The 25746-nt window shown below is 32.7% G+C and overlaps 2 protein-coding genes across 2 annotated transcripts; one reads left to right on the forward strand and one right to left on the reverse strand.

Annotated features, from left to right (window-relative positions):
- Positions 1-205: 205 nt before the first annotated feature.
- Positions 206-13015, reverse strand: LOC133176816 (synaptogyrin-2-like). Its single transcript, XM_061311884.1, has 4 exons — positions 12845-13015; positions 11570-11789; positions 5526-5683; positions 206-5140 (listed from the first exon to the last, which is right to left on the reverse strand). The coding sequence occupies exons 1-4, from the start codon at positions 12956-12958 to the stop codon at positions 4937-4939; spliced, it is 696 nt and encodes a 231-aa protein (XP_061167868.1). The 5' UTR covers positions 12959-13015; the 3' UTR covers positions 206-4936.
- Positions 13016-13193: 178 nt separating this feature from the next.
- On the forward strand, positions 13194-24887 carry LOC133176813 (E3 ubiquitin-protein ligase ZNF598-like). Its single transcript, XM_061311881.1, has 6 exons — positions 13194-13546; positions 17196-17432; positions 17636-17847; positions 19163-19386; positions 20911-21004; positions 21969-24887. Exons 1-6 carry the CDS (start codon positions 13364-13366, stop codon positions 23917-23919), a joined length of 2901 nt encoding a protein of 966 aa, XP_061167865.1. The 5' UTR covers positions 13194-13363; the 3' UTR covers positions 23920-24887.
- Positions 24888-25746: the final 859 nt, after the last annotated feature.

Raw genomic sequence — 25746 nt, forward strand, 5'->3', positions numbered from 1 at the left:
CATATTATATATCTAATCTACCTCAGTCCCCTTCATGGAAAAATTTCTCTGATGACTGGCCTTCAAATCTCTTTCATCCAACCAACATACTAGTAAAATTTTACCAAAAAAAAAGACAGAGAGAAAGAAAAGAAAGAAGAAAAAAATATACCATTATCAGATTAAAGTTATCTGAAGGACTGTGACTCTGATAATAATACAAGTATGATGTTATAATAATTTACTGCAGTAACATAAATCTAGTACATGTCTTGTATACATTATTGGTACATATTATGCAACAGAAAGTACTAGGAACATGAAAAACAATTTTGACAAAGTGTGTACTATTTGGTATAAATTTCTTTAGTGCATTTTTTGATGTTGAAACCACATTCACTAAAAGGAAATAATATATGTACACATAAATTTACAATCATCGTTATGTAAACCTATGGTATATGAGCAGCTTACTTGTTGTTCAACATTTGTTTTATAAATAACATTTACAATAAATTTAACTGGAAAATTAAAATGATTTTGGGTACAAAATGAATATTTATATGACTATCTGCAAATGAAGATTATCTCTCATATTTTTATTATACACTGATTTAAATGCAATGTTGCAAAATGAAAGATTTCACTTTTTGAAATAAAACTTAATTCTTTCACATCTTTATATTTCTTTTCCCCTACCAAATTTACTTCAAAAACTCACAAAATGTTCCAATTCTATAGCCTCTTTCACAATTACAGGTGATAATAACTAACATTAAAGCTTAAAGGTAAAAACACAAAGTGACAGATAGAAAATGTACTCCTTAAATATTTACCTAACTCTAACAGTTATCTAACTAGGACCTACACATTTTCCAATCTCTTCAAATTACCTTAAATGAAATGCTGAACACAACACTTAATATTCTGTATGTCAAATTCAAATTTACATTGACTGTCCATAATTTTCTCTGCAGTCACAGTAATCAATACTGTGCCTCCTTCTCATACTCAAGAAAATGACAGTCTTTGAAGATTTTAGTATGAAGGGAAGTAATTCTTTAACAAAATTCTAATCTGATACAGATAACTTGTTTATTAAAATCATATTGAGGACAGGGTTATGGATTTCAGAATTTCAACAAATGTCTCTAAATTTGGTTTTAATAAAAAGTCAATACAATACAACAAATATAGAAAGTCTAATGTACAGTCACTAGCACATTTTGTATGTTTTAATTTACCTATATATAATTCCACATTCTCTAAAAATAAATACAATCTATCATTTATGGTACTCATAAGCAAATAATCCTACAGACAAACATTTCTACATGGATATAGCTTTTATCATTCAATGGTTACTCATATTTCTTTCCTAATTCCCCCAGTCTATGCTAAAGTATCCCTAAAACTATAATCCATTCACATACACTATAGCTTTTATTTATTGTCAGACTTCCCTATGGATTATGCTGAATTCCTATCTCTACTAAGTTTTCTTGATTGGCTTTTAAAGGGAAGAAGTAATTTACAATTTTTATCTACAAGATATCAGTATGACTAATTTGTTCATAACAAAATTAATACCCCACTACATACAACATATTCATTTATCTGGGAAACATAACATTGCATGCTTTGATTTTCTATTTCAGCATGTCAATACCAAGGGACTCATAAAGTAACATGTTAAAGTGAAATGGTTCATAATTCTGCATATTTTTGACAGTGTGAAAAAGTCAGAAATATGATTGATGCAATAGCTTTTTTCATGAAAATTTAGATCATTTTCAACACACACAATTATATATCTTGTATTACATGCTATGATCTTATAGGTAAAAAAAAAATAGAAAAATTCGAAAATTTTATCATAGAGAGATCTTACATGGTCACAAGTGACACAACTTCAAGAATAAATGACACTTGCTGAATGTCTAGGCTTTAATTTGACTCAATGTGTTGCCATGAACAATGTCCATTTAATCATCTTGTTTATATTTATAATGCTATCTAAATCTGTCTCTGTTTTTTATTCTACAGATATGTGATGCACTAATTTCTAATTAATTTCCATTTTTTTCTCATGAAATTTGAAGTTTTTACTTTTAAGTCAATAATAATAGCTCTAGATAAGAAAGAAAATAGTTTTATGCCAAGCAGTTTCCTTTCCTGAAGTATTCCTACATACTTATATATCATATCAGAAACCTCTCTCTATTTCATACAAGAACACAAAAAACAAAAAACAAACAAGACCACTGCAGCATCCAGGATTGAAACACATACATGTACATGTATTAAAATTAAAATATTAGTAACCACAACCAATGCAGCAGAAAAAGGAATGAAAGGGTATATGAATTTACTACACTGAAAAAAAAATGTAAAGAAAAGCACCCTCAACTATTATACAAAAGTTATAATACTCTCACTAATAAACCCTTGCACATCATTTAAATATCTCAAATAATACAAAAAGTGATCAGGTGTACATTACAAAGTCAAGATCTGCTTTTCATTATACCAGGATTAACAGCAACAGAGAGGTAATGTTTATCATGCTACATATATGGCAAGTCAGTTTATCTGCAATGTAACCTTTCTTAAAAATCTCAATTAATTCATTGTTTGAGTCAGAAAACTACTTATTCAATAAATATTCACCTTTCTACTTTTTCGACCTCACAATGGATGACACAGACCAAAATAAAGTTTTATTCATTGTTTACACAGTTCATAATATGAAAGAAAAGCATTATGAAGCTGACAAGACTTGATAGATATTATATATACAACTTGCAGTATTGCAACAGAGTGGACCGTCATATTGCGGACATGATGTTATGAATTGTGCAACAACTTCAATTAATGTCAAAAAATGCAATAAGGAATTAAAAGGTTATATAGAAATATTTCATATAAATCTGAAAATTGGATATTTGTGCCTGACATGATTATGCTACATTGTTGACAAATATGTATTCAAAGATTTGTTTTCTTTTGTCATCAAAATATTTGATTTAATTCTTTATACATCAAAACATTAAATTTCAAATGATCAGGGTTTAACATTGCATTGTAAACTGTTAATGGATCTCCCATAGAAAAATCTCCAAGTCTTCCTTTCTTTTAATCTCTTCTTAAGGATAAATAACAACAATTTAATTTTTTCTTCAAAAGTTCAAGTATCTTTGATTAAATAGCCTCTTCTCTCACTAAAAAGTGATATCTGTTTAGGTAAACAACTCTTATGTTTGGTCAAGCCATATAATTTGGTGAAAAGTGAGAAAATTTAACTTTGCAGTTCAATATAACATTTGAACTTCAAGTTTTAGAAATATATAAAGTTTAGTTACTGTAGAGTTACTGGGAACAGTTTCTTGAGTTCATTTTTTACATTTTTACACATTTAAATTTTCCTAATTAGATGTCCATGGACAGTAGCAACATAACTCGATAAGAAAATTTGTTTTTAGTTTAAACTGCTATAATTCTTCATATATATAAATAAAAATTGACAGAGAAGAATTCTGTTTCATTTTTGTTTTCAGTCATTCATAACATGTAATATATCTACCCTGTGAAATTCAGGTATGGAAATGAAAGCACAGAATGGAATGTAAAGTATATCTAACCTACACAATATAACATATATACATATATTAAACAGCACTTGATGCTGTTATAGGATTTCTATATTAAACCAACTTTGTACATGTACAGCTGTATGCCATATACTTATAAGCATTTTTTAGATGATTGATATAAAACATTTTCACAGAAAAATGAATTTGCAGAACTTTCAGGACTATTCCAGATAATATTATCTGTGAGTATGGAGTGCCAACTATTTTACATCCCCCATTTTTAGAATTTATTTACAGTAAACCCCACTTTGATTCAATAGTCTGTCTTGTGATATACTGCTGCATGAGAAAGAAAAGAATTTCTATGCCAGAAAAGACACTGAAACAAGGCCTAAATGACACCATTCGGAATTTAACTCCAAGATACAATCAAAGTGTCCACCCCCACTTTGATGGGATTTTAAAAAATTTTTGTCAAGCAAAATTATAAATAATTTACAATAACATAGTTCCATAATGAGTTTTCTTGACCTCATTGTTAAGTTTTCTACAATATATGACAGATCCCCCCCCCCCTTTCCATATATCTTCAAATGTACAAAAAGGAATATCATTTTATTATCATTGGCCAATCATTTACTATAGTAATAAAAATTTCTTATCCTTGAATTATGTGATACAAAAACATGTACCACATGTTCTGTGATACATTTATCATGCTCCATTCAATAAACAAGAAATATTTACTTATTTTTGGTGTTTCAATAAATAATGCAATTCCAAAAGATCAACAGTATTTAATTTATCATTACATTATATAATTATACCCCCACCAACAATAATGAACTTATGTCTTCTCCCACCATTGTGATTTTTTGGAGAAGAAAATATTAATCCTCAGCCTTATAAATAAAAATGGCTCTCCACTCCCTCACAATAATTTTTACTAGAAAAGCCATAATTTCTTCAGTACATGTATATATAAATATACATGTAATTTGTATAAATTTCCCTTGGATGTGTCTCATTAATCATATGATATGATTCTGAAAAAAATTGCTTACTGTAACAATTGATAAGTGAGCTTGTGAGATCTAGAAAACAAAATTACACATCAATCATCCAAAGTACCAAATGATATGCCAAAACATCTTTTTCAACCCACTGGAATTACACAACTAAATCCTAACATACTAATGCTCCACTCAACTAAAACACACATGACAGTAAAATGAAACAATTCTCACATAAAAAGCAGTAATAACTTATCTACTCCTATCAACATGTAACTCCTCTACACTGACTTGTACATCAGACTTAGGTACACAGTTGTCTTTTCAAAGTTTTGTTGGATAATCTCTAAATCAATATGTAGCTTGTTGTTGCTGAAAGTTTGGTGCCTCTTTCTGGGAACTAAATGGGGGTTGCTGATAGGGGTCCCCCGTCTCACTACCTGGAAAGGAGGAGTATGGAGAGGACTGGGTCTGATCATCATAACCACTTCTCGGGGCAAAGGCGTCTTCAAATCCCTCACGATAACGACGTACAGCAAAGAAGGTTATACCTCCCTGTATTTTAGAAAAAAATATTAGACATTCCAGATCAGACATTCATAAATGAAATACAGTAAACAAAGCACTTGAATACACTAGTTTTTTAAAAACTAATTTCATTTTTTTAACTATTTAAAACTGTCCTATAGCTAGGAGATACCATTTTTGTACTGAAATTCAGCTAGGAAAGACTTAAGGCAGAGTTAAAAAAGACATTGTTTCTATTTTTATCAGTGTAAACTGATTGATCAACAGCTCATTTCCTTATATAGAAAACACTGAATTAAGAATTAAAACAGAATAAAAGACTGGATAATGGCTCACAGTATCACTTGTTTCTTCCTGCTTTTTAAAATAAACTGACTGAAAATGAAAAATGAAAATGACCTAATATTCATACCCAAGTTATAATAGAGAAGAAGGAAAAAGCTATTGCCGCCTGGATATTGTTTTTTCCATGGTCATGAGGGGCTACATATGTATGGTTGTTTATATCTGTTCTTCTCCAGGCATCTGTCATGTAGCAGAATCCCACAAACCACAGGAAAGTCCACAGACCTAAAAATGATCATCAATAATATTAAATTTTCTTTTAAAAAAATTCAAAAATACTAAATTTTAAAGTCAGAAGAGGTCTATGGGCCACATCACTCACCAGAGCACTGTGGCTTGGAAAAAAGCAAAAATCAGTGGTCCTGACCGACCCCTAAAATGGGGGGGGGGGGGGTCCATAATTTAAACAAAATTGAATCTACACTAACTAAGGAAGCATTACATATTTCTTTGACTGTGGCTTATTTCAGTACAAGTTTGAACTTTCATTGTGGCCCCACCCTACCCACGGGGGTCATGATTTGAACAAACTGGAATCTACACCACCTTAGGTTGCTTCCATAAAAAGACGACCGATCATAGCTTTGCTGTTCTTGAGAAGAAGATTTTTAAAGATTTTTCCTATATATGCCAATGTAAAACTTTGATCGTCCATTGTGGCCCCACCCTACCCCCAGGGGTCATGATTTGAACAAATTTGAATCTACACTACCTGACGATGATTCCACGAGTTTCATCTTTCCTGACCCATTGGTTTTTGAGAAGAAGATTTTGAAAAGATGCCATTAATTTTTCACTATTTTGTAATTATCTCCCCTTGAAAGAGGGTGTGGCCCTTCATTTTGAACAAACTTGAATCCCCTTTACCCAAGGGTACTCTGTGCCAAGTTTGGTTGAAATTGAAGTTTGGTTCTGGAGAAGAAGATGAAATTGTGAAAAGTTAACAACAACGACAATGAAGACATACAATGGACAAATTTTGATCAAAAAAGCTCACTTGAACCTTCGACTCAGGTGAGCTAAAAGCTAGAAAAATGTCCATAGGACATGAATGTCCCTCCCAGGGTTCATTAGTAATGCAACATGAAAATTTGCAGTAGTGTATGAAATGTGGGGAAAATATCTTGAATTGTTTCTTGAAAACTGAGATTTGTACACAATAAATAGTGATATCAAAGGTCATAAGGAAGGTCAAGACAAGGTAAAACAATATTGGACACAGTTGATAAATTCTCACCAAACACTTTTATCAGTACATAAGCTTTCATAATACATATCTTAAAATAATTTCTTTGAAACTGCAGAGCTAAACACTAATTTGAAAAAAGTGAGGTCAAGGTCAAAGTCAAAAAATGCTGCTGCAGTTAAAAAGCTCTCATCAATATGTATCAGCATATAAATTTTGATAGAGATATCAAGAACAGCTTCTTTGAAACTGTGGCCATCTTTAAACAAGAGGCCCATGGGCCACATCAGTCACCTGAGCACATTGGCTAAGAAAAAGCACAAATCAGTTTACATGGGGAAGGGGGAAGGGGGACTTGAAATTTAAACTTCTTGAGGATGCTTCCATATCAGTATTACAAATGGCTTGCTGTTCTTGAGCAGAATTTTTTTTCCTGTATATTCCTTTGTAAAAATTTGATCCCCCCATTGTGGCCCCTCCCTATCCCTAAGGGTCATCATTTGAACAAACTTGAATCTACGCTACTTGAGTAAGCTTCCAAATCAAAATGACTAATAATGGCTCCGCTGTTCCTGAGAAGAAGATTTTTATAATTTTTTCCTATATATTCCTATGTAAAACTTTGATCCCCCATTGTGGCCCCTCCCTCCCCCAAGAGGTCGCGATTTGGTCAAACTTTTATCTACACTACCTGATGATGCCTCCATATCAATTATGACTGATCACAGCTTTGTTGTTCTTGTGAAGAAGATTTTTAAAAATGTTTCCCACATATTCCTATGTAAAATTTTGATCCCCTATTATGGATCCACCCTAACCATGCTTTGACCAAACTTTAATCTACACTATGTAATGAAGGTTTCATATAAGTTTCAACTTTTCTGGCCTAATGGTTCCTGAGAAGATTTTTGAAAGATGACACCAAATTTTCACCACTTCTTTATTATCTCCACTTGAAAGAGGGTGTGTCCCTTTATTTAAACAAACTTGAATACCCTTCACCCAAGGATGCTTTGTGGCAAGTTTGGTCAAAATTGGCCCAATGGTTCTTGTGTAGAAGTTGAAAATGTGAAAAGTTCACAGACGGAAGGACAGCTAGATGAACAGACAGATGGATGGACGCCAGACAAAATGTGATTAGAAAAGTTCACTTGAGCTTTCAGCTCTCGTGAGCTAAAATTGTTTGTTTGCCCTCTCCCGATTGACTGGCTAAAAATGGCCCAACTCAAAACTTTTTTTTAACCTAGTCCAGGAAACGATAATTTTTTTTCTTATCATTTTCTCATCCTGGCAATATGCATGTTGAAATTTTCTAGGAGAAAAATTTCTACCGACCCAATTTTTTTTTAGCTAAGTAGGGAGAGGGCAAACAAACATTATTTTAAAGATGGCCCGAGCTAAAAAAAATGTGATGGAAGGAAAGAAGGACAAGGGAAAGAAGGACAGATGGATGGAAGATGGACATGACAAACACTATATGCCAGGAGCTGGCCATATTCATGGCAGGGCATAAAAAACTACCGAAATTCAAATATTTCAAGGATAAAACAAACATCTCACATTCAAGATCATTTATGAGCAATAAGTATAAATGAGCATGTTGTCTGAAAATGATCAACATCCGTTTCTGTTTATTCAATCATTGGCTTTCCCACATCAAAACATTTTCCTATACAAAGTAAAACCTAATCCATAACTTGCTCTCTATTAACTGGACTTTGGGTGTTAATGCAAAGAGTATCAACATCGATCTGAAGACTATGCCAGAGGCTATTGATTTTCCTCTTGAGAACAAGGAGGATCCTCAGAGCTTCTGGAAAATGTTTTTGCTGCCCCGCATCCTTGTCAATAAATGTTACACCACTGAGAAGTCCTTATAGGAACAGTGATTGCAAATTTCTATGCTCTGACCCCAATCAATGATTCTTTGGGTGTATTTGACAGTGATGTATTCATAGAAAAGCCTGTTGCTGCATTGGTCTCCTTGTTGGTTACCATTTACATTAAATATAATGCAGCATGCTATCCATTGTTTTTTAGTTAAGCAAAAAGTTAAAACAAAAACACTAACTTGTTGAACAGTTGAACTGATATACAATGAGCCATTGAAATTCAGATAAAGTGAAGTAAAAAGTACAGTTCAGTGTATCTTGAAAAGAATCTTGAGGAGGTATAGGGCCTAATGAAATAGAAAATAATTTGAACAATGCATGCTCTTCCATTTTTTCATTGAAAATATGAGTTTAATAAGGCTATGTATGAGGGTAAAATGTTTGGTAAAATCATGAAAGAAGTGTTTTTACTGAAAATTAATTTGCATTCTGAGCTGAAAATTTCAGCAATTGTTTATTTATCATATTTGAGCACATCTTCATTCTTTTCCTAAAACAAATAGACAAAAATAAGGAATTTATTGTACTTAAATGTGCACAGGACATTGTCCTATTGCGCATAACCAAAATATCAAGGTTTGAACAGAAAACACATGAGTGTCATTTGCAAATAAAAGTATTAAATAAAAAAAGGTTGAAGAAAAAATTATTATTGATATTTATAACCACTATCTTTTATGTCATCATGTGGAATATTTCAAGGCATATGTTTAATATTCAGCAGTTTCCCAGGCATTTGAAATGGGAAAGAGGTTAACACTATACACGCAAATCTGCAAGTGAATAACATATATTTGCTGTGTAACAGATCCAAGCATTGAATTACTGTAAAATCATATACTTTAGTGGGAACAAATTTTGATTTGATTTCATGGATAATCAATAGTTCAGTATAGTAGTACATGTATATGTGAAAAATTTTATTTCAAGATGGACATTGGTCTCTTCATACCTCGAAATCAACGAAAATTAAACCCCCATGAAAATCAGTGTTTTCACAGTACATGATTGGTTTTATCAAGTAGCTGTAATGAATATGTAGTTCACAGGTTCTCCATATTTTCAAGTACCATATATAAATCTTAGTACTAAACACATTTAGTGTATATATAAAAAAAAATGTAAATTTATACTTTTACTAATCAAAATCAAACTTATTAAAGCAGGTGTTGACTTTGGTAAATACAGTATATCTAAGCTCTAACCTATTAAAACAAAATACAGTATCGTGATATATCTAACCTATTAAAACAAAATACAGTATATCTAACCTATTAAAGGATACATATAAAATGTCCCAAGTTGTCATTTGTGCTTGACTAAGAATGCAGAACTTAAACACCCAATTTTATGTTAACGCCCCCAAAATATACCTAATTCAAGATCAATAGTATACCACCTGTCAATCATTAAAAAAACAATAGCTTCTGATTTGATTAACGGGCCAGCTACTTGGGCTACCTGATAATCTGAATTTGCATGTTTTGAAAATTATTACCTGGTCACGCGTCAAACGCTTTCATGTACCATGTGAATGGTCGCGTTGTATACACTCTTGTTAAAAAAAATCATGTCGCTGTTATATTGGTTGATAATTTTATTTTTAAAAGATAATAGAGAGCAGATAATTAAACAGTGACTTTGTGATTTTATTTTTAATCTCCACTGCTGTTTATACTTGTTAGCGATATGACGTCCAAGATAACTGTAGAACTTTTCGAAGAAAAATTACCGGATATTCAAACCGGAGAGAAAAGAAGTTTCTGCAGCAGCACAGACCATAATTCTTCTGAGCCCCTTATTCAACCTGTGCCTTGATTTTAAGAATGTACGTAATGCCCTTGTCGACCTTGCACTTGGGTACACAGAAAGTCAATTCTTCATAATTGGAAACAATCGACCCCCTCCCCCACCATTTGAAAATTATAATAAAAAATGCAATGGGTTAAATAAGAAAAGATATTTATACTAATATAAATAAAAGTATCTTGTATCTAACGCCATGAAGTACGAAAGATTCTTTTGATATCCAAATCTGTAAACACGGCATAAGAACAAGGACCCTCGGAAATAGCGAATACTTGTCCATTGTTCACCTTTTTCTTTTCTTTCTTTTTTTTTTTTTTTTCAATTTTACGATATTTAAAAAAGAAATGTCTTTTTTTTTTTTTTTTGAATTTTTTTTCTTCAAAAGATATTGAAAACACTAAGTCTATGAATTTTATATTTCAGTACATAATTTATTTTAAATATTTTCACTCAAAATTATGCACAAAATGTGTAATGTTGACCTTGATTACCAAAAGCCAGACTTCCTGTGTAATGCAGCATGTATAGGGATTTTTGACATCTTGAGTATTGGGGGCCTCCAGGTAAATAACACCAGTACTACCAAGACCACTCCCCCTCCACAGGTAACTGTACGGTAAAAAAATTGGGTCTTTAAACTTTTACAAACTAACTCCTTCCCACACACTGAAAACTGTAAATTTACAGTCCAAATTTACAGGACATAATTAACCAAGTTATCATAATCAGCAGGGTTATCCATCAGCAGCCAAGAGATTTTAGGAGTACTTAACAAAATATAACAATCATTCAGTCAAGCAAAGCCATTGATGATTCTCTTACTGATCAACTTACAAGGAAGTGAAAAACTTCTGGAAAAAGTGGTATCTCAGTCTTCAAAACCAATCAGGAAATTTCATAAAGATAATAAATCACATTTCACAAGTGAGATGATGGAGTCAAGGAAGAAAACTACAAATATTTACACTGGATGTTCCATTCAAACTGTATGAATTGAAGTTTAAAATGTATTTTTTAAAAAAATATTTTTGCATGGTTGGATATTATTGTGTTATAATTTCTAACGACATGGTTGAAGAAGCATAAAATGTATTAGTACACCTTACACATAATATTGAGTGCAATGAGATAAATTTATCTTAAATGATAACCTATTTAAAAAAAATGCCATTCAAAATGCAGCTTAATTATCTGATAAATTCCTTCCTTGTTACAGTTACTCACCAGAGATGGCCATATCAGCAAGGACAACATATTTTCGATACTGCACACTGCTGATGTTTTCAAATACAGCATCAAGAACTAAAAATCCTAAACAGAGTAGAAAGGCAATGATTCCAATTCCTGTTCCATAACCACATGCATTAGGGTCATCATTCATTTGACAGTGGCCAGCATACCACCCCTCAGCTAATATACAACCAAATACAATGATTGCGAACAGCTGAAAAAGAAACCATGATAATGTAATACTAGTATTTTTCATTATCAAAAAACTTTTTTTCTATCATTTTCTTTGCTTCTTCGATTGTTTGTTTGCATAGCTTAGCTAGATTTAAGAATGACTATTATAAACAAGAACAGTCAACTAGTTTTACTTGCACAGCTAATAACACAAATCTTTTGTTACTCATGCTACAAAAAAAAAATGATCTAGCTGACATCTATTCACTTAATACTGAACAAAAATCTATCTCTTAAATAAATATCTATCAGGAAAACTTATTACTGTGAGGATTTGCATGTTTTATAAGCCAATTAAAACTGAACCATTAGAGACTAGAAAAGCCAATGGTTATTGGTACAAAACATTATTCAATGTAAGTTTTGCAACTCTATGTATGCGGTAAGTTAACCATTTGTATTGTGCTACGTACATCTTACATGTCTATGTAATTTTAACCACAGAACATTCTAACATAAGTGCCATTGTGAAAAGAATGCAAAATGACCTTGCCAATATCAAGACTACTACCATGAGTGTTACATACATTAGTTAAAATGGCATGCTAATCTTTCTGGTGCTTGTTAAATTATTTAATTATCAAATCAATCATGCAAGACCAAATCATGTGAGAGCATGTATTTTGCAATATCCTTTATAAAGTTTCCATGAAGTTGAGTTGAATACCACTGCTAATTGTATAACACTTGTCTATTCATATACCAAAATATATATTGGTGTGCAATAAAGAAAGAAGTAAAGATCACATGATTTTAATTCGCTTTTACCTAAAAATAGATAAATATCCTTGCAGAAGAAACTAGATCTAGTCGTGATTAAATTTAGTTAAGACTTTTCTAACCTCCAATTTATCATCTCATTGTAATAACTTTAGAACAATATCTGTGTTAAAACATTACTGACTGAAATTCATAACTCGCTCTACATACTACAGAATAATTCTGTCATCTGTTGACTGATCTTCGTTGCTCAAGGGAGATAATTTTCATATCGACAATCTATATAAGAACGTATTAATCGTCATTCGCGCATACCGTGCTTCCAAGCCTGAGTATAACTTGCGGTTTCTTTATAAACTGCACAGGATCAAAAGGAGTACCGGCCATTCCTGCCCCAAAGGCACCACTGGCACCACCTCCTGCAGACATGGTTTTATTTGTAGCAGAACATACACACACTCACGAGGAAATGACGTCAGGGTAATATATTCACTGTACAGAGTTATCCTTCTAGAAACGAATATTTTCAAAAAGGAAAAAAAATCATTTAATCCCTTTAGAATAATAATTAAAGAATAATCATAAAAACAACAGACAAAATGCATTTTATTAAAGAAAAAAATATATAGAATATATAATCACTACATAAAACGATGACGTAGAACGCATATTGCACCATCGGGCGGAAAGAGAGACTACTGTTACGTTACTGAAGCTATTTTTGTCAACTTTTGGTTATAAAATGCCATACACGTCACCAACGGGCACTACTTGAGTTTTGAAATTGACAAAATCTTAACAATTTATTTTTAAGTAACAACATAAAACAGATTAATGCCGAGCAGAGTGATGGATCCCATTCCAACTGACCACGATTTATGCCCTGTTTGCCACGAGGCTGTACAGGTTTTTGCGATCGGTCATTGCGATCATCCGATATGTTACCGATGTTCAACAAGAATGCGTGTGCTCTGTAACCACATGTATTGTCCTATCTGCAGGACTGACTTAAATCAGGTAAAATTTTAAGTTCGTAACGTTAAGATTACAATAATACGTGAGATAATTAGAAAAGTTATATTTTATGAAATGTTCATCCTCGCAAGCCAGGGGTCCTGAGTCAACACGTTGCCGTTGGACGTCCAACGGCAACGTGTTGACTCAGGACCCCTGGCTTGCGAGGATGAAAAATGTTTTGAGTAGACAGAGACAGAAGTCATATATTTTATCAACAAACCAGTAAAGTTAAAGCAAAATCGTAACCTAGACTTCTTAGCCTATTACTAACCAGAGATATGTGTTTATTTTTTTAAAAATTATATTATGCTTAGAAAAATTTACATTGTCAATGTCAATTATTGAATACTGCTTTAACTTTTACTTTCACTTTTCATTTTTGTTCACAGGAGTTTAATATTTTTTCTGTGACGTAGATAAAATATTTAACTCCCCTGAGCAAGAATAAAAAGTGAAAGCAAAAGTTGAGCAGTATTCAGAAATCCTGTTTCACTTCATAACTGACACGTTTTAGAGCACTGATGATATATATGCAGTTTCAGCCTTTAGGTTTTTGGAATGAAACATATGCTTATGAATGAAATAATGAATCACAGCTGAGCAATGATCTCTTAGTTTAAAAACTTGCTACCCTATTTCAAAAAAAAAAAAATGTTACAATCAAGACTTTTTCATATTAATAAGTTAGGAACATAATGCAAACAGCTAGGTTATTTTCAAATATAACTCAAATGAGGGTGTTTTGGGGGTCAAAAATTTATCTGAGATTCTTCTGACTCTAGCCCCACTTTTATGTTTTGATGTGCAGAGGAGAGTCTGAGCGGAGGCCATATTAAAAACTAGGAATTCATCGACACCAGCTGGTGTTGCTACTCTGCCTACCTTTTACAAATTTATTTCTGTGGATCAGATCTAACTTCCGAGAAGTGAGAACTTGGTAAAGGAATGATTCTGCTACTACTTAACCATCACTAATATGTTTCTATCGACAATTTCTTTGCGCAAAAAAATCAAATAGAGAGGAGGCAACCTAATTCAAAGTGATGCTTCATTTTTCGGTGATAAGGCCATTTAAAGATAGAATCGTATTAGTGATGATTAAGTAGTAGAAGAATAATTCCTTTCTGAGTTCTTGCTTCTTGGAAGTTAGATCTGCGAAATTCAGTTCTAAAAGGTAGGCAGAGTGTCAACACCAGCTGGTGTAGCTGAATTCCCACTTTAAGATTTCAATATTGTCTCTGCTCTGACTCTCCCCAGCACATGTTAAAATATAAAAGCGAGGCTGGAGTCAGTGGAATCTCAGATTATGGTAGTCAGAAATGAGTAACCTTCTTTTTGTTCTCAATTGCTCCAGTCCTTTATCAATTATTCTCTTCCTTCATTAATAACGCAAGTCATATCTTTCTTAAATAGTCTTCCATATAATGATAACTTGTTTAGGTTATTTAAAGGCAATCCCCCTCACTTCACACCACATGCTCCATAACAAGAATGTTTTATTTAAAAGCCAGCTTAAGGTCAAGATCTAGTAAATGACTTTAGACCGTCTTTTCGGTGCTAGATCCATTATGACGTCATAATCAATTTAAACTTTCCTTTTCCGGTACTTTACAGCTCCAATAAATTATGTAGAAAATAAAGTATTTTCATGGCATTCAATTTGAAATCATGTGAAAAGTAATCCCGATACCTATATTCAATTTTACATTATTTTAAAGAAGAGGCTAAGAACATACAAATTACCGTTTTCTAAGAGACTGTAGGCAATCTGAATACATTTCCTTCGTCCGATATGGAAAAAACTCCCATATTCGTGACTGGCTTTCTTAATTTTTCATTGAAAATGACAGTTTACAAGATGGTTTTTCGTCTTGTTTTCTTGCAAATTATGCCCCGATACACCTTATCTGACCGAGCTATAGTTAAAAAGCATCATAAAAGGAATTTATTTCTCAAGTTTGAGAAATCTGTAGGCTCTTTTCATTTACTAGATCTTGACCTTAATCCAGGAAAAGTTTTCAAAGTCTTTGGAAAAATGCTGAAAATTGTTCATTTGTCAATTAATAAAAATTTCACCCAAAAATGAAAATAAATCCCAAAATCCCAAAGTACCGATAACAAGTGAAAATGCTGCAAATCTCCACCTGCTCCATGTCTCCCATAGCAATTTTCCTTTGTACAGTAGTCTGCACAGTGCATCTTCTTTTACATCTTGGAATCCCATAGTGCAATATATTTTGCTGGGAATTACACAAAATCAAATTTAAAATTTCAGATAAATTCAATGACCTCATGTGATTGAAAAATAACTATAATGAGTTATTTTTAAAAAAGAAATATATGTGTAAAAAAAAAAAAAGTAACTTATATTATTTTTCAAATAACCTGTTTGCATTATGCCTCTGACTGCTAATATATGTCAAAAGGCAATATTGGTTTTTATTATATAGCTAATAAATAGTTTATGATAAAAACTACTAAAAGTCTAGAGAATATTTGCATTCAATATATTGACGTTTTATTGAACGCTGAGTTTGTATTACATAAATGAGTATGCCTGAAACATTCAGAATACGAGCATTCAATATCAAATGCCCTGTTGGCCTAAACAAAAAATGTCATCTGGTCAACCTTAATTGGAAATGAAATTTATGATAGGTAGTGGCAGCTAGGTAAGATATGTTTATTTTCACACAAAATTGATATTATTAATTAATAATTTAGTACATATTAGCCTCAGTAAAACCTCAGTAAGCAAATCATAACACTTGATAGGGTCATTGGAATGATGTGATATTGAACACTTACAGGACAGACGTTTATTTAAGGAATCACTGTCTAGTTAGTAGAGTATGCCAGCTAGGGCATCAACGATAGTTGGAAACGTGGGATAATTTGCATAATGGGCGAAGCCCGTTATGCATAAATTATCCCACATTTCCAACTATCGTTGATGTCCCTGGCATACTCTACTAACTAGACAGTGATTCCTTATATTTCCATTTCATTTTGAAATAAAAATGTAAATTTCGATTTTAAACATGTAGACTAATAGATTTAAATTACACGAGGCCTCACATGTCAATTTCAATAGTCCCCACCCACTGACTTCAAACACAAAGACAGCTGCACGAGAATTACATGCATATTAGGCCTCCTTAGAGTCAGACACAAAGACAGCTCCACGAGAATTACATGCATATTAGGCCTTCTTAGCTACTGACCTTTCGCTTGGCAAAATTTGCATTCCTTTAGAATGATCAAGAAATCAACTCTCCTAACTTTCAAAGAGTTATCACAGAGAAAACAAATAGAAATGGAAATATTTAAATATCGATACTGAAAAAATCTTACTAATTTGAGTTATTGGATTGAAATAATTAATTTAAATCCATGGGAGATGTTTTAGCTATATAATAAAGGAGTTATTGAACTTATTTTGGTGAATATTGGCACGAGTTGGCTGTACAAATGCACTCGCAAGTTCGTGGATTTGAACAGCCAACTCGTGCCAATATTCACCAATATAAGTTCAATAACCCTGTAATATATTCAAAAGTAAATAAACATTATACTAAACAATTGAAAAAGACTTGAAAGGTATTTATTACCTATGAGCAAAATGTAATTATAATGTCTTTTTAAACAGGTGTACATGGTCCACAACAAAATTAAATGTTCGGAAATTCCTCGTCATGGTTATATCCCAAACAGAAAATACAAGATATTTTTTGAAGATGGACAGATTCAGAAAAAGTTTGAGAAACTTAATGAATTCCGATGTCCAAAATGCAAGATGTTAGAGAGAAATTTAAAAGCATTGCAGCACCATCTCTCAAAGGTTCACACTCTATTTTTCTGTAGTTTGTGTGTGGACCATTTGAAGGTAAGCTAGCAATATGTCTGTGAAAAGCTTTTTCAAGACAGAAATTCAGGTGTTATCAAATTTACAGATGTTGAATATATTAAACAAACTTCACTTTTTAATTCTTTGATAACAATTCTGTAGTGAACATATGTTTAAATAATTAGTTGTCACCAAACAACCAGCGCCTCAACAATGCTATAATTTCTTTAACATTCCTACAGATCTTTCCATCTGAACGGAAGGTTTACAGCCGACAGGATCTGGCACAGCACCGCCGTCAAGGTGATAAAGATGACACCTCGTATAAGGGACATCCACTCTGTCAATTTTGTGATGAACGCTACATGGACAATGATGAACTCTTCAAACATCTGAGAAAAGACCACTATTATTGTCACTTTTGTGAGACGGATGGCAGCCATGATTACTACAGGTTTGCTTGTTCTTAAAAAATTTATTGTTTCAGAAGTCACAAATGGATTCAAATGAGTCCCGTTTTACTTCTTTACAGAAGGCTAGACACAGACATAATTCAGAAAGTAAATGGATATTATGATATATGAATTCTAAAAGTGAACTATTGCCAAAGACTAAAGGCAGTAGTTTGTTCAAGAGAGCATTCCTCAGCTATTGTTATAAGAGTTCAACATTAAAGTTAGTCTGTTAGTCTCAGATTAATACATTTTCATTCAAAATAACAAAAAAATCTGTGTCTCATTAGTCCAAAAGGACCAATTAAAACTCCTGGTAAACAATATGAATAATTTTAACAATGTTTGATTCTTGACATCACTCACTGGAAAACCCCAAATGTATTTTTAGCTCTAGCTTCTTGGGGGGTAGTGCGCAATCCTGAGTCGATTGGATGACTAATTGTATAGATCTATATGAAGTAAAACATTTTAGCAATCATGATTTAGTATGACACATGAAAGAAAGAGGACAAACATCTTGTGTGTAGTGCATAGAGAAAAAGGAATGAGATAGGGATCGAGTGTGATCATACTTGCTGATTTCAACAAATTTGTGAAATAAAGAGTTCACTTCAAAGAATATTATTAGAAGTGCTTTGTAATATTATTTTTAAAATTAATTGTTACAAAAATATTGATGTTGAATTTTTTTATGGACTATTAAAAACATCTGTGGGCTAGTAAAAGTAAAGAAGCACTTGTCCGGCTGGACTATTGCCTAGAAAAGTTGGGTCGAATCCTGAAATTGTGCATTTTATAAAAATAATAAATTGCAATTTTTTGAAGTTCAGTTGATGAATTTAATGTGAATATTACTCTATAACATTTTGACAGTTGAAACACTTTTTTGCTATTTCAGATTAAAGTTGGACAATATACTACGTGTTTGTTTAATTGAATGATGTTGGTTGATATATATGGGGTATTAAGTACTTTGCTGTTTGTTAGTTTCCCATTTTATACAAACATAATTATTAAAATCTTTGATATTGTGAAAAAACTAATTTTCATGGGTGTTATTTTTTTCATCATTTTCATGGAATGAAGAGACTAACGAATTCATGTCCTCCATGAAATGAAGTAGATCAAACATATGGTAATTCTATTTTTTCCTCAAACCAGGAAAATTTGATCCCAGGAAAATTTGTAATTTTACAGTATCTGTGTGAGAACCAGAGATCGGATTGAAATCTTATACATGTGTCTAAACTTGACAAACAAATATAAGAAATGAATTCTGGAGGTCTAGTTTAACCTTTGCTCTTAAATTTCCAGTGATTATGCAGACCTTAAAGACCATTTCCGAGTGAAGCACTTCCTGTGTGAGGAGGGGGACTGTGCCAATACCCAGTTCACTCATGCCTTTAGATCCAAAATAGACTTCCAAGCTCACCAATCAAATAACCACTCCAAGACTTTGTCAAAGTCACAGGCGAAGCAAGCCAGGACAATAGAAGTGGATATCCAGCTGGCCCCAAGGAACAGAAGGAGAGATAAAGGTTGTAGTATTTCACACAATAACTCTGTGTAATATAATGACATATTAAATTACTATCATACAGGTGAAATGAGAATGTGATGTTTAATTTATTGTTGTCAATTTAATGTTAAAATATCTGGAATGTTAAGTTGGAAGATCCATGTAGTTTGACTGAAGAATGTGCATTGAAGTAGTATTGATCAGATAAGGCAGTTATTATACACCCACAAACGAAGTTTAGGGGGGTATATTGGAATCAGCATGTCCATCTGTCTGTAGACGAGATTTTGTCCGGACCATTTCTTGGAAACTGTTGCAAGGATTTCTCTGAAAATTTGTACACTTATTATTTGCTATATGAAGGTGTGCACCTGGTATTTTCATCATGATTGGATAATTTTTTTGCATTTTACAGGTGTTTTTTCATTTTTATTATGTGGTTTTGTCTGGATCTGTTCCCAGAGACTATTGCATAGATTTGTATGAAAATTTGTACACGTATTATTTACCATATGAAGATGTGCACCTGGTATTTTCAACATTATTTGATAATTTTTCTGCATTTTACTGGTGTTTTTTTTTTTCATTTTTATTGACTTAGTCATTTCGGGTTTATGTCTAAGGTTTGAGACATAGAATCTAGAACAACTGTACAAAAATGTGAACTACAGCTTAAAACTACTTATCAGAACTAAAAAAAAAAATCACAAAATATTGAAAACAGTTTTTACATTACACAGAAGATAGTGTAAATCTATTTGTCCCTTTGGAGTAATGAGTGGACATGCATCCAGTTAAAGATTAATTAATGAGTTCAGTGTGGGAAGCTATTAGGGCATCTCTGATCAAGCAGTTCTTATCTATATCTCCTGGGAATTGGGCAGAAAGAAATAAAGATCTCTGTTGTCTAAGCCTCTTAATATTGTAATTTATGTCTGTCAAAATACATAGTTACTGAAAACAGCCTTTTATTTTTAAAATGAGTTTGATATAAAGGTATTAAGACCAATTTGACTTTGTATAATTAATTATGATATATTTTTTTTCAACATTCAATCAATTTGCAGAGTGTCATGTCTCACAAAGATGACAGATAGCTGCAAACTATTTTTTCAGTGTAATTAAAAACACTGTAATTATTAGTATTGATGTTTTATTAGGCTGCACATTAGTTTCATTCATTAAAAAAAATATAATGAGTAATTAAATTTTCACTCTAAATGTTTAAGGAAGTTGTGAACACCTCTCACATCTAGAAAACATTAGTGATTTGGTACCTTCTCTGAAAAACCCAGCGGGGGTATTTGTCCCATTTGGATAGTTCTAGTTTTTATTCAGGACTAAATCAGGATGCAAACTTGAATAAATTGATCGTTGATGACATATTTTCAAATGATTACATTCTTTGTATTTTAAACATGTACATGCAAGCTTATCCTATATGAAAAACCTATCTTGTTCTGAAATATGTTAAATTTTACTATTTATTATTTTCATGTGATAAGAAATATTTGATTTTAAATATCATGTCTTCCTTCATTAGGAGTTATAACTGCCAGTGACTATGAAGATGCTCCTGTACAAAGGGGTGGAGCCCAAGGAAGAGGACAAGGAAGATCAGTGAAGGATAGATTCAGGTAAGAAGAAAAAGAAGTGTTTTGTTACTCTTATCTGCGGATAAAAAGAAATAAGGAATACCAAGTCTAATTTATATAATGGAATATATTGCTTGAAAGATTTATAATGAAACAGATATTTGTATTGAAAAAACAAATGCAGACCTGGAGATAAACATATGCATTCTTAAGTGCATGCAAAATATAACCATTGGACCTTCAGCTTATCTGTTTTCCTTTTTATGCTCCCGCCATAAAATAGCCGAGGACATATAGTGTTACCCTGTTCAGTCATTCCGTCATCACTGACTTTTTTTCATAATCTCGGCAACAGTTGCACACATTCAACTCAAATTTACATATGGATACATCATATGCAAGTCAAGTTCCAATTTGGTCATGGTCCAATGATTTTTGACAGATTTATCCCTCTTGAACTTAGAAAAAAAGAAGAAGAAATTTTCAGTTTACGCTCTCTAACTTTTGTAGGGATGTATGTCTAAGGTTGAAATTGCATATGCAGGTTTTTTTTTTTTTTTTTTTAGAAATTACAGGTAAAGTTCCCATTTGGTCGTGGTTTGATGATTTTTTTTTCCAGAGTTATCCCTCTTGAACTTAGAGAAAATTAAGAAATTGTCAGTTTCTGCTCTCTAACTTTTGTAGGGATGTATGTATAAGGTTGAAATTGCATGTGCAAATACAAGTCAAGTTTGAATTTGGTCCTAGTCCAATGATTTTTGACAGTTATCCCTCATGAACTTGGAAAAGATTTAAAAATTCACAATTTTTAATCATTATCTCGTTCTCAAATGTGCAATTTACAATTTGTTTGGCTTCCTGCAGGGGCATTCATGGCATTGCTACACATCTAGTTTTAACAGTCAAGCCAAATACTTTAAGAATGCCACTAGTTGAAAAATTGATTATTGAATATTGATTTTATTCAAATAAGTTACAAATTTCAAGATATAGATTTTTTTAACAGGGATGAGGACATGAATCGAGCAATCCAGGCTTCCTTGAGTGTCATGACGGAAGAAAAAATGAAGCAGTCTAAAACAGTTGAGGAGGAGAGAAAAACACCCTCACCGGAATTGCTGCAGGATACTGAACAGTTCCCCAGTCTAGGTAAAATAAAAGAAGAAGCAAAACCTTTACGATCTGATTCCCCTGCTAATGTGGACTCAGATTCAGAGAAATCAAGTAGCTCACTTGCACAGAGGTTAGCTAAGAACTCCAGCCAATCAGTTCAGCATGGAACTATGTCTGTGAATGATTTTCCGTCTCTGTCAGTAAATCCGTCCAAACCAGAAGTCATGGTAAATGTTACAAAAGCGTCAAAACCTGTGCCAAATTCATACAGTGTTGTGTCAAAATCAGGACCTGTAGCAGAAGATTTTCCGAGTTTACCTTCTGGTAAATCAAATAGGGCATCTTCCGCTACTATAGGCCAATGGGGCAAAAAACCTGTAGCTGGTGGAAAGAATCTGAAAACTGAAACCCATATTCCTAGTCGTCCTCCATTAGAGGTTTTGATGAGTGATCCCTCTAGGAAAGGAGAAACAAAAAAAGAGAAACACAGGAACCCAAGAAATCAAACCTTTACCTCAGACAATGATTTTCCTTCATTATCTTCAGCTGGAGTTGAGAGTGCTAATACTGACTGGCTTAGGAATGTGACAGAGAGTTCAAATAAGAAAATAAAAAAAGACAAACCTATTGATTGGTTTGATATAAATAATGATTCAGATGAATTTAATATTGACAATATAATTGGTGATAAGGATAATAAACAATTAATTACAGAGGCGTATAAAGAGACTAAGAAAAAGAAAAAGACTAATAAAAAAACTAAAACATCTACTAGTGCTACTAAGTCCACCAGTGACAGTGTGATCAGCAGTACTGCCTCATTGGATAATATAGCAACCTCATTGTTAGGAAACTCTGTATCAAGTTCACAAGATAAGAATGTTCAAAAGGTTAGTAAAGAAGCTCCTGTTGTGAAGAAGGATGTTGCTACTTCACAAAAAGTAAAAACCAAAACAGTACTCCAAGACCCAGTTGAACGTATTTCAGATCTTGTTACAGATCTAGCATTGGAAGAAAAACCAATGGAGGAATTTATCCCAGTAAAACATAATGAGAAGAAGGCAAGTAGATTAGATTCCTCAGATTTTCCTGCTTTATCAGCTGTAAAAGGTCCCCCTCCAGGCTTCAGCAAAGCAAAAAGTAAGCCTCCTCCTGGATTTGACAACTCGCAGGCCTCTATGTCGTTTCCCACCTCTGGGTTAGCTCCTCCACCAGGGTTTGCATCTTCCTCTCTTGTGAATTCCAAAGATCTGAATTTGAAGAACTTGATGGATTCTTTTTCCAATGGGAGTGAGGTTCCAAGCACTGATAGTCCAGCCATGTTCATTGAGAGCTTTCAATATGAGGAACCAAAGGATTTCCAAGCTAGGAATAAGGCACTAGTAATGAAAATCAAGGAAGTGTTTCAAGACAATGAAGACAAGTTCACAAAATTCAGATCTAGTTCAAGTGATTTTAGAGGAGGAAATGTGTCTGCCATGGAATATTACAACAAGTGTCTTGAATTGATTGGTTCAGAAAATTTTGAGGAAATCTTCACAGAGCTATTAGTTTTGCTTCCAGATATTGAAAAACAGCAGGAACTTCTAGAGGCACATAAAAAATGTTTGAAATCCCAAAACGGTTCTGACAAAGTACTTAAAATCAGTGGCAAAAGTACAGCTGCTCCGTGGAAAAGTCAGACAGAATTTGTTACTTGCACAACCTGTCGTCAAATTCTGCTTCAAAAAGACTATAACCAACATGTAGGCACACATAATATTGAAGCTGACTATCCATCTCTTGGCTCGAATGTAACCCCTTCACAAGGACCAGGAATGAGAGCTTGGATTAAGGCCAACTAGATGGACAATGCTGGCTTACATGTAGCTAATCCTCTATACCTCATACTTATGGTACATATGGCTGCCACCCAGAAGGAAAATCACTGAAATTTTTACATGTTTTACTATTTATTATGTTAACAAATTTCCCCATTCACAATCATTTTAAAATTCTTCAAATGTGAATGTACATTTATCTCCAGTAAATTTTGCAATGAATGATTTTTTTTATTTAGCTTTGTGAGCTTTCAGCTTTGTTTCACTGTGCAATAAAAATAAATTGTTAATAATGAGATAAAAAGAGAATGTGCAACTGATTTCTCTATGTGACTGTACAGGGAAATGTTTGACTTCATCTACAGCTTAGACTTTTTATCCTACCTTAATTAAGAAAACAGTGAAAGCTATCAGAATGGTTGTTGATTTATCATGTTTACTGTCATTTCAATCTATAGGTATTTTTTTCTGTATTATTAAATTTAGTCAAAGTATGAAATGATTTGTTCCAAATATATTAAATGCTGGTAGGTTATGGTATACCCTTCATTTCAAATTATTATTATTTTGATTTGATTGATTAATATCTATATACATTCTCTCAGAAGTGTGGATTTCATGTGTTTATTCAGTGTAGAGTTTTGCTGGTTCTAGAAAGCTTTATTGTACATGTAGCTCTCTCTCTTCACACTGTTTTTTGTTTGATTTTAAAATCATTACTAAAATAAGACAGCCAGATTTATTTGTTGCCAAGTAATTAAAGAAACATTTTATATTTCTATTTTATAGTATGGATTGTACTTCCAAGGTGAAACAGCTTTACTTTTACGTAATGTAGTATGTCCATAATTGATTTGATTAAAAAAAAAAAGTTGGGCACATACAAAGTATGCGGTGCCAACTTTTCACATTGATTCAAAAAATATGGATTATATCCTTTAAATGTGAAGCATACATGGCCTGTATTAACATGATTAAAATTCTCAGAGATGTATAGAGTTTATTCTGATGTCTTATATAAAAATTTATAAGCTGAACTGAAAAAAAATTGCTACTTGCTAAAGGATGTCAGTGTTTATTATTTTAAGTAACCCTTTCCATATGTCATTCTTGCTGACTTTCTTATTTGAGCTGTTGATAACTTTTTGGTGAAAAAGTATTCAGAGATCTTACTTGCTTCAAAGATTGCCTTTTTCCTAAATTCTGTGGCACAGCAAAAGGTTCATGTTACAAATATTGAACTCTTTTGTCTGTGCTGTAACTTTTTAACAGAATTCTGAGTCAAGGTTACAGTTAATATACCATGGGAAAATGTGACTGTGGTATTGTAAATTTGGGATAGTCCGTGTTTCATGATGTGTTACAAATTTAAAATTGTATACCCCCTGCTTTCACTTTGTTTGGAATATTAATTTGAGTTTGTCCATTTAGCTGTCTGTCTGGAATGCTTTAATTACCAGATGGTATCTATTAAGGTACATCAGCTTTTGCAATGACATTTATTTCATGGCTTTCCATGATAAAAAGAAACCCTAATTTGCCAAGGTCAGAAATTCATGTCTGTTGCATCAATTGACTACCTGATGACAAATTAAGATTTTGAGCTTTATTTATGAACCCTCAGGTGATGAGACTAAGACCCTTTTTGAGTATTAAATGTGGAAGGTCAAGGTCACAAATTCATATTACTGTAGTTTTTGGAAGTCTTCTTGCTTTTGAAATTTTTGTTTCTTTGTGAGGGCATGAATTCAAGTCTGTCACTTGTCATTCGACTTTTGATTCTGGATGAAATCTTGAATTCAAGAGTTCTTAAGCTTTTGCAGTGAAATTTCATATCTCAATTCCTTACGA

The sequence above is a fragment of the Saccostrea echinata genome, unplaced genomic scaffold, assembly GCF_033153115.1.
Source record: "Saccostrea echinata isolate AGI-Se365-2 ecotype Australia unplaced genomic scaffold, CSIRO_AGI_Sech_v1 ptg000081l, whole genome shotgun sequence".
In the NCBI taxonomy this organism is placed as follows: domain Eukaryota; kingdom Metazoa; phylum Mollusca; class Bivalvia; order Ostreida; family Ostreidae; genus Saccostrea; species Saccostrea echinata.